Raw genomic sequence first — 13,377 nt, 5'->3', positions numbered from 1 at the left:
ATCTCCATTGCTCAATTTTTCGATGTTTCAGCATCTCGGCTTTTCAATTTCGCGATTTTCGATTCTTCCACGACTTTTCAATTTCTCGATTTTGATATTTTTCGATAACTCAGTTTTTCTTTTTCAATTTTGGGATTTTTCAATTGTTATGAATTTTCACTATTTTGTTACGTTAATTACTTCAGTTTCTCGGTTTTTTATTTTACGGATTTTGAAGTTAAATTTTTTGGTTTCTTAAATTTTAGATTTTTCGATTTCTTGATTTCTGGTACATATTTTGATTTTTCAGTTTTTCGATCTCTCAATTTTTTGGTTTTTAAATTTTTCAGTTTTATCTTTTTTCAATTTTTTGACTTAAAAACTAAAGAACGAAAAAACTGAAAAATCGAGAATGCGAAAATTCGAAAATTTTCAAAATCGAAGAATTGAAAAACTGAAAGTCGAAAAATCGAAAAGGAAAAAAATTGAAAATCTGAATATCAAAAAATTGACAAATCAGGTCAGGTCAAGTCGAAATTAAAAAAAATTGAACATCGAAAGACCGAAAACTTGCTAAATGGAAAAATCGAAAATTTGAAATTTGCAATATCGAAAGGTCGAAAAATAGAAATAACGCGAAATCGAGAAACCGAAACATCGAAAAATTGAAACATTAAAAGATCGAGAAGTCGGAAATTCGAGGAAAAATCTAAAATTAAAATATCAAAAAAAATGAAAAATACAGAAACCAAAACATTCCCAAAATAGAAATGCCGAAAAGTTGAGAAATAGAAAAATCGAAAAGTGGCAATTTAAAAAAATTAAAAAATCGTAAAATGGAAAAATTGAATAATCGTTAAGGGGGAATTTAAAAAAAATGAAAACCTGAAAAATCGAAAAACTGAAAAACTCAACAAACGGGAAATTGAGGAGTCGAAAGATCTTAAATTTAAAAAAATTGGTCTAAAGAGTTTAGACAGTACTTCCCTCGCTGTCGGAAACTTGACGACTGCATGCCTATTGTGTTTTTTTTTTCATTACATTTTTGTAGTGGGAATTTAAAAAAAAATTGTGATGACGTCATCAACATTTTTGCAAGGACACGTATATCAGTTGGGATAGATGTAGTGTAATACTAAGAATAAAATTATTGTATTCCCAAATTTTCGGGAAAATGAATTGGGTCGTTTTGAATATTGATTTCTTATAATCAATAAAATAACGAAACAATTTACTCAGGTATACGGCGCCTTTTTTTGAACCACCACTTAAGAAAATCTAAAAAATATGAATGGAATGATATATCACAAGTACAAACTCATCATATTTTTTGCATTTTAGATAGGATTTATTCAGCAAAATTTAAGGGTGACGTCATCAATTTTTTTAGGAGGGATGAACAAATACATTTTGAACAAAAGTTTACCATGCTTATAATAACTTTAAAATATTCCCAAGATTTCAAAGCATTCGGTTTTGTAATTCCTGATTAAATCGATAAAATAAATTCACGCCTTCATTAATTTTTTTGAGTCACCCTGCATATGCAAATCCAAAAATATGAATGGAATGATAAATCACAAGTACAGACTCATCATATTTTGTACAATTTAGATACGATTTATTCGGCAAACTTTTGAGCTGACGTCATCAGTTTTTTGTAGAAGATAACCAAATATATTTTGACTAAAAATTTATTATGCTCTTTATAACCTTAAAACATCTGCAAGATTTCAAAGCATTTGGTTTTGTAGTTCCTGATTAAATCAATAAAATAAATTTACGCATTCATTAATTTTTTTGAGTCACCCTGTATATGCAAATCGAAAAAATTTGAATGGAATGATAAATCACAAGAAGAGACTCACCATATTTTGTACATTTTAGATAGGATTTATTCAGCAAAATTTTGTGGTGACGTCATAAATTTTTTAGGGGGGACGACCAAATACATTTTGATCAAAAATTTACAATGCTTATGATAATTTTAAAATATCTTCAAGATTTCGAAGCATTCGGTTTTGTAGTTCCTGAGTAAATCAGTAAAATAAATTTACGCTTTCATTTATTTTCTTGAATCACCCTATATATGCAAATCCAAAAAATATGAATAGAGTGATAGATCACAAGTACAGACTGATCATATTTTGTACATTTTAGATATGATTTATTCGGCAAATTTTCGAGCTGACGTCATCAAGTTTTTGGAGGGGATAAGCAAATATATTTTGACTAAACATTTATTATGCTCTTTATAACCTTAAAACATCTGCAAGATGTCAGAGCATTCCGTTTTGTAGTTCCTGATTAAATCAATAAAATATATTTACGCATTCATTAATTTTTTTGAGTCACTCTGTATATGCAAATCCAAAAAATATGAATGGAATGATAAATGACAAGTACAGACTCATCATATTTTGTAGATTTTAGATATGATTTATTCGGCAAACTTTCGAGCTGACGTCATCAAGTTTTTGGAGGGGATAAGCAAATATATTTTGACTAAACATTTATTATGCTCTTTATGACCTTAAAACATCTGCAAGATTTCAGAGCATTCGGTTTTGTAGTTCCTGATTAAATCAATAAAATATATTTACGCATTGATTAATTTTTTTGAGTCACCCTGTATATGCAAATCCAAAAAATATGAATGGAGTGATAAATTACAAGTACAGACTCATCATATTTTTACAGTTTAGATAGGATTTATTCGGCAAACTTTCGAGCTGACGTCATCAATTTTTTGGAGGGGATAAGCAAATATATTTTGACTAAACATTTATTATGCTCTTTATAACCTTAAAACATCTGCAAGATTTCAAAGCATTCGGTTTTGTAGTTTCTGAGTAAATCAGTAAAATAAATTTACGCATTCATTAATTTTTTTGAGTCACCCTGTATATGCAAATCCAAAAAATATGAATGGAGTGATAGATCACAAGTACAGACTCATCATATTTTGTACATTTTAGATATGATTTATTCCACAAACTTTTGAGCTGACGTCATCAAGTTTTTGGAGGGGATAAGCAAATATTTTTTGACTAAAAATTTATTATGCTCTTTATAGCCTTAAAACATCTGCAACATTTCAAAGCATTCTGGTTAGCAGATTAAAAATTAAATTTCAAAATGTTGTTTTATAATTTTGATTTTTTTTCCAAAAATCTGGACGTTTCGGGTGAAAAGTCGATTCAGAGTTGTAAACTACATGTGTAGGACTATGTTATTTTATACAATTGAAAACCCATTTACTATGTACAATTTTGAAGTGACGTCATCGCATTAGTGGTGGGGATGATTAGACAAATTTTGGTTAGCGTTTTACCATCTACATGATATTCTTAATATAAGTACAAAATTTCACAACAATCGGTCGAGTACTTTCGGAGATTATCTGTCTAATAAAAATCCGGGACGGCAGACGGACGGACAGACGGACGGACGGACGGACAGACGGACAGACGGACAGACGGACAGACGGACAGACGGACAGACGGACAGACGGACAGACGGATAGACAGACGGAAATGGGAGACCTATTTCTTCGTCTTCTAGGGGTCATGAAAGATCGAGAAAACGTAAAAGTAGAGAGTCGACCGACGGACTCGATTACAATACTTCCTTTGCTTACGCTCGGGAAGTAAAAATGGAAAAATTGAATAATCAAAGAATTGAAAAATCAAACCTCAAAAAATCATCGAGAAAGGCAAACATTCAAAGATCCAGAAAAAGTCGACTTCGAATTTATGGAGGTAAAAAACAAAAATCTCAAAATCAAATTCCATACTTTTTCAACGGAACGGGATTTATTGGGCTTTACTTCAAGGACGAGGGAAGTTCTGTCGAAACAACCATCGACCAATTTTTTTCTCTAAATTGTACCTCATTATATATTAAAAAAATTATACCACTTGATATTTTAAGCACGTGGAAAAGACATATCCAACTTTTTTTTATTTAAATATATAAAAAGCAGTAAATATAAAACAATTAGCGTAAAAAATTAAATGATTTAAATACAGTTTTTTACATGTTCCTTCAACAATTTACCAATAACCCCTACATTTCAGGTACTATTGGCCAGGGTCTTTGTATGCTGGGTTTAGCCTATTCAGGCTGTGACTACACATGGGCAGTGATATGGCTAAGTGCCGCCGTCGCAATGAATGGGTCAGTCTCCACTGGTCCCTTAGCCTCCGTTGTAGATATCAGCCCCAATTATGCGAGTGAGTAATCAAACCAACCCCTTTTTCATTTCATATAGCTACTAGTAGATCTGTAAACGACTGTTGAGTTCAAGTGCACCACACGGTAACGTGAATTCAGCAAATGGTAGCTGTGGGAATTATGTAAGAGCTTGTTAAAGAAACGTCAAGGGAAATATTGAGGGTTAATCGGTTTGTTGCGCTAAACAAGATTACACCGAAATCGGAAATCGTAATAATATTTATCGAAAAGAGATTCCTTTGTGATCCTGCCGCGAGCTGTTGGCGTGCAATTGGTTGAGTGTGCATAGCGTGTCTTGAAAAGCTTTCTCTGTGTATTTATTTTTTTTTAGTTTCGATTTTTAAGGGGAAACCCAGACAAGTCATTTACGAAAAAATTATAAAATAAACCAAAAGTTGTTTTAAATCTTTAAAAATTTCGAAATTTCTGTTACAGGTGTAATTCTCGGCATTGTCAACTCCGTTGTAGCCCTGGTCGGCTTCATAACCCCAGCAGTAGTGGGTCAACTTACATTCCAAAACGTAATTACAATACATTTAACTTTCACTCCATGATAATCTACAACTGTATTTATTCAACAGCAAACAGTCCCTCAGTGGCAGAAAGTTTTCCTTATTTCCACGGCCATGTTAATAAGCACCGGGATCCTTTTCGTTTTGTTCTCAAAATCGGAACTGCAACCCTGGAATTCTCCAGACAAACAAAGCAAGCAGAACGAATCCGAATTAATGGTAATGAACAACAAAGACGACAAAGCAGACGAGAAGAAAGATACCGCCGTAACGATTAAACAATAATGTGTTAATAAACACAATGTAAATATTATTTGTTTCAAATTGATTTAAATATTTTGTTTCGACTGACTGAATAAAGCGAATTTTGATCCAGTGAGAAATAATTTCATTCTGAAAACAAATTGTGAAGTAATAAAGTTCTTGTGCGGTTGTCTATCCCTCCATTTGTTATTCAGCAAAGGAAATCTATTGCTATTATGTTATATGAATAAAGCAAAATTAATTAAACCGCTTTCCGGGCGACCTCTACGAAAGTAATTAATAACAAGGGAGTCACGAATATTAAAAGCTTTAAAGTGGTATAAATATCCAACAGTGTTGTGCTTTATTCAGTAACAATAACGACAATTTTACAGGGTTGCGACGACGAAAGATATTTAGACAAATGCAATTAAAATTTATGTCGCATTTTAAACTTATCATGAAAGAACACGTTAGCATTTACAGTCCTCCTACACTTCGAGAAAAGTTTTAACTTTCTTGATTCGATTAAGGGTCAGTGGTAAGAAACGAGAGAGTTTGAATGTCAGAACTGTTTTACAACTGACAAAGTAAAACGTAAAAGGACTCAAGTTTAAGTTATTATAAGAATTACAATAACCCTCTCTGTCATATAGATTTTCATAAAATGTATCCACTTTTTCATGTAGTTCGACATGCGTAAAAAATTACTGAAACACATACAGTACCACATCTGAGGGTGTTAAGCAGATTTCATCATCATTTTCCGAGAATAAACGAACAAATTTTAATTAATATTGTAATTTTCTCAGACATTTCAACACCTGCTCGAAATCTGTGAGTTACTAAAAATATTTGAAGATGACGTCATCAAATTATTTGGAGGGAACGAATAGCCATATTTTAGTGAGCATTTTATCAGGTCCAGTCCACTCCAAGTATTACTTTTGTCAATATTTCCAAAGATATTATTTATAAATATGTCTATCAAAAGCAGTCAACTACTGTAGACGAAAAATGAAGAAATTTTATATCAACGTATCAGGAAGACACACGTTTACTAAATACAATAAAAGTAAGCAAATATGAAAAACAATAACTTTATTTTGGTTTCGACAAAAATAAAACATTTTCATCCACTCTATTCCACTTCCATCTTCTTTTAGTAATTTTTCCCTTTCTTCAAATTTCGGTCCATTTTTGGCCATTTTCGAAACTTAAAGCTGTTAATTTTTTCTTTTAAATAAATTTCGTCTTCTTTCTGCTGCAATCAATTTTGGTAATACTATTTTTTTTTATAAAATTAATCGCTGAAATGGAGGCGGGTGGGAGGGCGGGGTTTATTATATGTTCTTCTTTAGAAATAGAAATAAGGTGTAAAAAAAGCACTAATCATAACTTTTTTGTTGTACTATTTGTTATAAGATTTACCTATTTCTTATTTCAGAAGAGAAAACAAAATTACACAACAGTATATATAACTTTGTCTCTTTGTTATCATGTTCCTTAGTGACATAACTTTTTCTACAGTCTTTTATAATAAGTAAGCTACAGCCCCGCCCACCCTCCTCCATTTCATTAATATTGTTTAGTGTTATCGTTGCAAGTACTAGCCCCACCCACCCACCCTCTATTTTCTTACAGAGTATATTACTTGCCAGAATCAGTCTTATGTAAACAAGTACTAGCTCCGCCCACCCTCCCTCTTCTCATTCTAGCGACTACTTTTATTTCTGCCTAAGATCCACATTTCATTCATATCAGATAAAATTAATCACCGAAATGGAACCGGGTGGGTGGGCGGGGTTTAGGTATATGTTCTTTTGTAGAGTGGGAATGGGAAATAATAGAAATTAGCGCTAAGTAATTTTTTATTGTTTTATTATTTGTCATAAGATTTATTTCTTATTTCAGAAGAAAAAAAAAATAGAGAACGGGTGGCTGGGTGGGACTAAGTTTAACTTCGTCCTAGACTCTTTTATAAGCCATTCATCACATTCTTTCATCATATATACTATTGTTTCTTGGTCGTCTTCATTCCCGCATGTAAATCTGGCCTTGATTACTCCCTCCTTTTTTGGTTGCTGGTCACTGTAGCTCTTCTTCCCCATATTATTCTTAAATATTTATCGTTGCACCTAGAAATTCTTGTCTCTCCTATTCCCACCTTCTTCTATAGCTATATTAAAATCTTGTCTACAGAACTCCTGCTCCATCTGTTTTCCTTAACTTCTTACTTTTTCTGCTTCGTTCCAGAAATAAGCATTGCGTTCGTACTATTTTGCCCTCATCTTCGAAAGTTCTTATTTCGTAGCCCTTCATTTTCTCTTTCACGCATTTTTGGAGTATCTGTTGGTATTTTACGGCTCTCCTTCCCGTTTCTACTGCGTATTTGCTAAGATGAGACTGATTTTGGCAAATGAGATATTTTGTAAGAAAGTAGTGGGCGGTAGGGCGAGGCTAGTATTTGATAAGATAAGACATATTTTGGCACTTTTGACATTTTCAATTATTTTTCGATTATTTTCATAAATTATCCAGAGTCTGGTCAGGTGCATGAAATAAAAAATCAATTTTATAGCAAATAGTATAATAAAAAAATTATGATTACCTATTTTTTTTTATTATTCTACTAATTTTTTCACATCCTAGAGTCTATTAGTTTCCACTCCCACTCGACAAAAGAACATAATTAGCCCCGCCCACCCACCCTGCCTCCTTTTCAAAGATTGATTTTAACCGATGTGAACCAAATGAATGGTCTTAAACTGAACAAAAATCAAATTAGTCGTTAGAGTAAGAGGAGGGTGGGTGGGCGGGGCTAGTGTTGCTAAGATGAGACTGATTTTGGCAAACGAGATATCTTGTAAGAAAGTAGTGGGCGGGAGGGTGGGGCTAGTATTTGATAAGATAAGACATATTTTGGCACTTTTGACATTTTCAATCATTTTTCGATTATTTTCGTAAATTATCAAGAGTCTGGTCAGGTGCATGAAATAAAAAATAAATTTTATAGCAAATAGTATAATAAAAAAAATTATGATTAGGTATTTTTTTTTATTTCTTCCCATCCTAGAGTGTATTAATCGCCACTCCCACTCGACAGAACAACACAGTAAACAAACTTTTTTTCTATTTTTTTCATGGTCTGTTTGAAACATTTTTCTGTGTGCACCAATGACACTAAACTGTTACAACGTTTGACATATTTTTCACACACAACAAAACGATTCAAAGCCCAGCCAACTCAACTAAACAGATCTGATTCTAGGGAATTCACTAAAACATGTTTTTTTTAAAAAACAGCTGTAGCGATTTTTTTCATTTTTTGTTTAAAAGGTTCACGAAACTTAAAGAAACTATGCTACGCAAGAAAATTAGAAGTGCAAGTAATTTTCAATTAAAAGTATTTCAAGCTAACCGTGTGTCAGGTGCCTTAGGCATGATTCATTTGGAACCGCGTCTTTCCCCGCTGCCTTTCCCTTTTTTGGTTCTCTAGTTGTATTCTTACTTCTTGCTCTGGTTTTACCTTATAATTTTTTCAGTCTTTTCTTGTTTTCCTGTACTGTCTACCCTTTTCTTGTTCGCTCCCAGCAATTCCATAAAATGTTTTCCAATCTCTGCATCTTCATTTTTTCCTAGTTTCTTTCCTCTTTCTATTTTTATTAATGTACATCTTCCTTCATTAGCTGCTTTTTTCAATCTTTGTCTTTTGGTTTTCCCATCTTCTCAATGCCTTGTTGCTCTTTTTAAGGCCTAACATTCCTCGTTCCACCAGTCTTTTTTCTCCTTCTACTTCTTCTTACACTAATTTCTACATTAATTTCTGTATCCTTTATCAGTTGTCTCATTTATTGTCTCATCCCATATTATTCTCACATATTTTTCTGCTTTCTCCTCCCCTTTTTCTTGTTTTCTGTCATATTCTTCTATTTCAACCTCCAGTGGCATATGTTCGGAGTCTATCCGTTTTCCTACTTTGAACTAAAAAATTTCTTGACATAAATTTGCATTCCCTAGTACCGATTGTCCTCCCGGTCCTACATAGGTAAATTTGCTTTCATCGCAGCCAGTTTTTTTTTCATTCAGGATCTTCCATCCTCTCTCTTCAACTAATTACAACTTTGCTTCCTTATTCTCACTTTTGTCTGACGATTTTCTTTTCCGTCGTCTTTTGTATTGCCTATTCTTCCTCTTTTCTTTTCTATTCTTGCTTTGAAATCTCCACCTACAATTACATAGTTGTTATAATTTATTTCTAGTTTGTCTTTTATTTTGTTTTCGTTGTTGTCATGTTCCGTTGTTTACTCTTCCAACGTGCAATTTGTTTCCTTTTATTATGTGGTCGACATCAATAATGCTTCTTCCTCACTGCAGTTCATCTTTATTTCTTTCCTTTTTTGGTTTGTTCCTCATTATTTTTCCCTGTTTAGCTCTTCCTTTTTTCTTTTCTCTTGACATTTTTTCTTTCATCTTTTTCCAGCCTTTTACTATCCTTGTTTCTACTACGGTATTAAAATTCGCTACATACTCTCAAAAGTCATCTTCTTAATTCCTCAGACCGGCGACATTCCAAAAAAGGATTTTCGTTTTCTTCCCGGTCCACTATTCATTCTCTTTCCTTTTACCATCCCCTTGATTGTTTTCTTCTTTTTTTCCTTATTGTTATTCCTTTTACTTCGTCTGTTCTTATTTTTAATATCTTTTACAATATGTATTCTTCGCTAAGGTCGTTTTCGAATTTTTCTTTTTACTCCATTTTCCTTCCGCTGCTAGTTTTTTGACCCTATATCAATTATAATAGGGTATGCATCTGCCTGTCTTTAACTTTTCTTTTCAGCCTTGCTCCTGTCCTATTGGGGATTTTTTACCATATTTTCCGCCTTTGGTCTTTTCTTTTTTCTTATAATATTTATAATCTTTGTTAATAATCTCAATTTCCTCCATTTACAACAGGCTGTAATCTTCCGCGTTTCTACATCTTTGCATATATCCTTCTTGTCTCTCTTCTTCACTAGTTTTTTACGCTTTTCTTGTATATTTTCCTTCCTTTTAGCTTTTTTGCCGCTTGAAAAGTTTCCTTTCTCTTATTCCAGCTTTTCAGTTCGACAAGAATTGGTCTTACTTCATTGCTACTCCTATCTCCCGTTTTTCTTAATTCAGTAATTTCCTCCTTTATAATAATCTGCACTTCCACTTTACCCAGAACTTCCTCCGATTTACTTTTAATTTGCATTTCACTCTTGTTCGTCTCTTCTTGTATTCCATGTACTACTTACTATATTCTTCTTTCTCATCTGTTTAGTTTTTCTTGTAATCTTGCTTTTGTTCCTTTACCTTCCTGTTTTCTTGCATAATTTCCACTCTTTCTCCCTTCACGTGATCTAATTTTTACTATACTCTGGTACTTCTATTGCCCATTTCCTCTACTAAATATATGTTTAACAACAAAATAACGCTTCAGTTGTCACAATAACTAGTAATGAAACATTTAGTTCATATTTCTGTTTCTCATGGTAATGTTTAATTACCATTTCCCTTAAATGTAATAAACTACTATAATTTAGAGTTTCTGTAAAAAAGCATTTGTTACTAATCGGCCTTGGCTTAATCTCCTTAAGCACTTTCTTCGGTGAATAAATAAAAACAGGAGAAAAAGCCAGTGGAAAAAATAAAGTCAGAAAAATAAGTAGATAACGTACATGTTTTGTAAAAAAATTGTTAAATATTTCTAGTCCTCCTTGATACATTTGTACTGACGTCACACTTAGTTTTGCATCTTTTATCTGTGAAGGGATGTGTCAGCTCTCTGTTTTCCCAAGAGGACGTAGCTTCAAGGCAACTAATTTACCTTATCTTGATGCAGGTTTAAATTTGGCTTCAACTTCCCCAAAAGTAAATACTTCTAAACTGGATATTACGTTACAATCTTGGAACACCGAGTGTCATTTTACTTTGTATTGTATTGTAGGTATTAAATTCTAGATTAAGATATCCAAACTTCTGCTTTTTTCCAAAAGTTGCGTTAGATTTTATGAAGTTCGAACTGATTAAGAAATCATTACAAGAAATAAAATGTTATACTTCAGTTTAAGTCCCCAAATTATTTTTTACATTGTTCCTCCTGTTCTCAATGATTCACCTAACACATTTCACATATTGTTTAATTATATCGGGCGATTAACAAAATTTGTTGTCTAGTTATCAGTAGAAAAGTTTTTAACAAAATTATTTTTAACTTTCCAGCAGTAACAAATCAGGATCTTAATTACATCGTAAATTTGGTTTAAAATGAAATATGAGTCATTTTTTAAATTACAGTGGAATGTTTTTTTATAAATGAATGGTATAGGCACTAATTGCGAGGAATGAATCACAGCGGACATCTGAATGGATTTCAAAGAGATTCAAGGATTCATTTCACATCATTCATTGAAAAATCGGAGTTTAAGCAAAACTGAATACTGATTTTCCTACCTAATGTAAAATGCTTATGCAGATAATGAGTCTCTACATGAAAACTAGACTACCAACTGTTTGAGAAACACTGGCACATCCGTAATACGAAAAAATATTGCTTAGAGAAAAAGCGCTGACAAACCTGTCATATTCCCCTGGAAAACATTTTTTTTATAAAAGCAATTTTATTTTCAGACGTGGCCAACGTGTCTGTACAATTTGCTAACAATCTCCCAAAAATCTCTTTTCTCCACAAAAATGCTCAGCGTTGGTTTACCTAAAGCGCCGTTCATCCCATCGACATATTCCTGCAATTCCCTTTATCTTTGACCTTTTTATTGTTGTGTGATAAAAGAAAAGGATAGAAATCAACTGCTTCTTTATTTGCGGCAATGGTTTCTCCATTTCCTTTTCGTTCCGATTAATTCCAGGTCACAGGTTTTGTGTACTGGATACTTAATCCATCGGCTACACTCCTGTTAACACGTTGTTGTATTTGGTTGTTATTAACGTGCCGCTGGTTCGAATTAATTAGTTTAAAAGTTGTAATGGTAAATTTTTTCTTTCACTGTGGTGAATCTGCTTTGTAACTGCAGGCTAATTCGGCCAAAATCTAATTGGATGTCCTTGAACAAGTTGTTTTTGTTGGAGGAATTTTTCATTCGTAACAGTAATAAGGATTCGCTTACTTCTGTAGTAAATTGAATATTGCATGGAAAATTGTGATCATAAGCTAAATCATATAACAAACCTTGCAATATTTTTCAACTGCTAGCTAAAAATAGAACAACTTCGGTTTTTCCTGTTAATGTTGCTTGTTTTTCTTTCATTTCTCCAGAAAGCGCGAATAAAAGTTTGTCATATCGGTCGTATACTTAGAAACTTCCACGCTAAATTACAAGGTACCTATAACAAAAACCTAAACAAAATTTTATATTACCCTTATAACAAGATAGCGTCATACTTTGTCTAGCAATAAAACTTTCTTTAAATTAATATGCGTTATATTATATTCTAGAATTTAAAATAATCGATGTCATAAAAGCTCTAGGATAATGTGGACTAACTGTGCCGTAAAACTTTAAATTGACAGGATTGAGTATATTATTGCAGAATTATTAACATGAGTCTAGCAAGTAATGAATCGATATTACCTTTTGACCTTTCGTACATCCACCACCTATGGATTTATGCTGGTAACATAATACATAATGAATACTTTTGTCATCACTGATGATGATGCAGACTGGTACGAATAGAACAACATTACGTAAGACACGAAAGTAAATAAAATACAATGCGGCAAAAACTAAAAAAAAAAATTGGTCTAAAGAGTTTAGACAGTACTTCCCTCGCTGTCGGAAACTTGACGACTGCATGCCTATTGTGTTTTTTTTTCTCATTACATTTTTGTAGTGGGAATTAAAAAAAAAATTGTGATGACGTCATCAACATTTTTGCAAGGACACGTATATCAATTGGGATAGATATAGTGTAATACTAAGAATAAAATTATTGTATTCCCAAATTTTCGGGAAAATGAATTGGGTCATTTTGAATATTGATTTCTTATAATCAATAAAATAACGAAACAATTTACTCACGTATACGGCGCCGGTATGTAATATCTAGAGAGCGGATTTCTGTCGGGCTAGGCAAGGCCAAAGTCGGTACGGCTCGTACGGGATGTGAATTCATTGCGGTTGCGGACTGCACTTCGTTTATTTGAGATTAGAATAACGCTGTTTCGTTGCACTCTGCTGTTAATTCCCGTTCTCATTTACTTAGCCGTTTGATTAATAAATCGTTAATTATATTTATGGAACTAGTACCAATTAAATTCAGTGATTATCTATCACCCGCTACTAGTTCCGGCGATCCAGCGCGTCCGCACCTATAATCGTGACGTAGCCCGACAAAAATCCGCTGTCTAGTAATATGAATGGCA

The 13,377-nt window shown here is 32.8% G+C and overlaps 1 protein-coding gene across 1 annotated transcript in view; it reads left to right on the top strand.

Moving 5' to 3' along the window:
• Positions 1-5,113, top strand: part of LOC135127969 (sialin) — a 36,004-nt gene extending 30,891 nt beyond the window's left edge. Inside the window, exons 8-10 of the mRNA XM_064054688.1 lie at positions 4,059-4,214; positions 4,651-4,736; positions 4,797-5,113. Coding sequence (XP_063910758.1) covers positions 4,059-4,214; positions 4,651-4,736; positions 4,797-5,012 — 458 coding nt within the window. The 3' untranslated portion in view covers positions 5,013-5,113. The remainder of the gene's footprint in view (positions 1-4,058; positions 4,215-4,650; positions 4,737-4,796) is intronic.
• Positions 5,114-13,377: the final 8,264 nt, after the last annotated feature.

Source organism: Zophobas morio, unplaced genomic scaffold, assembly GCF_036711695.1.
Source record: "Zophobas morio isolate AGI-343-1 ecotype UQ-CSIRO unplaced genomic scaffold, CSIRO_AGI_Zmor_V1 ptg000012l, whole genome shotgun sequence".
Lineage (NCBI taxonomy): Eukaryota > Metazoa > Arthropoda > Insecta > Coleoptera > Tenebrionidae > Zophobas > Zophobas morio.
Note: the sequence above shows the minus strand (reverse complement) of the source record. Positions and strands in the feature narration are given on the sequence as shown.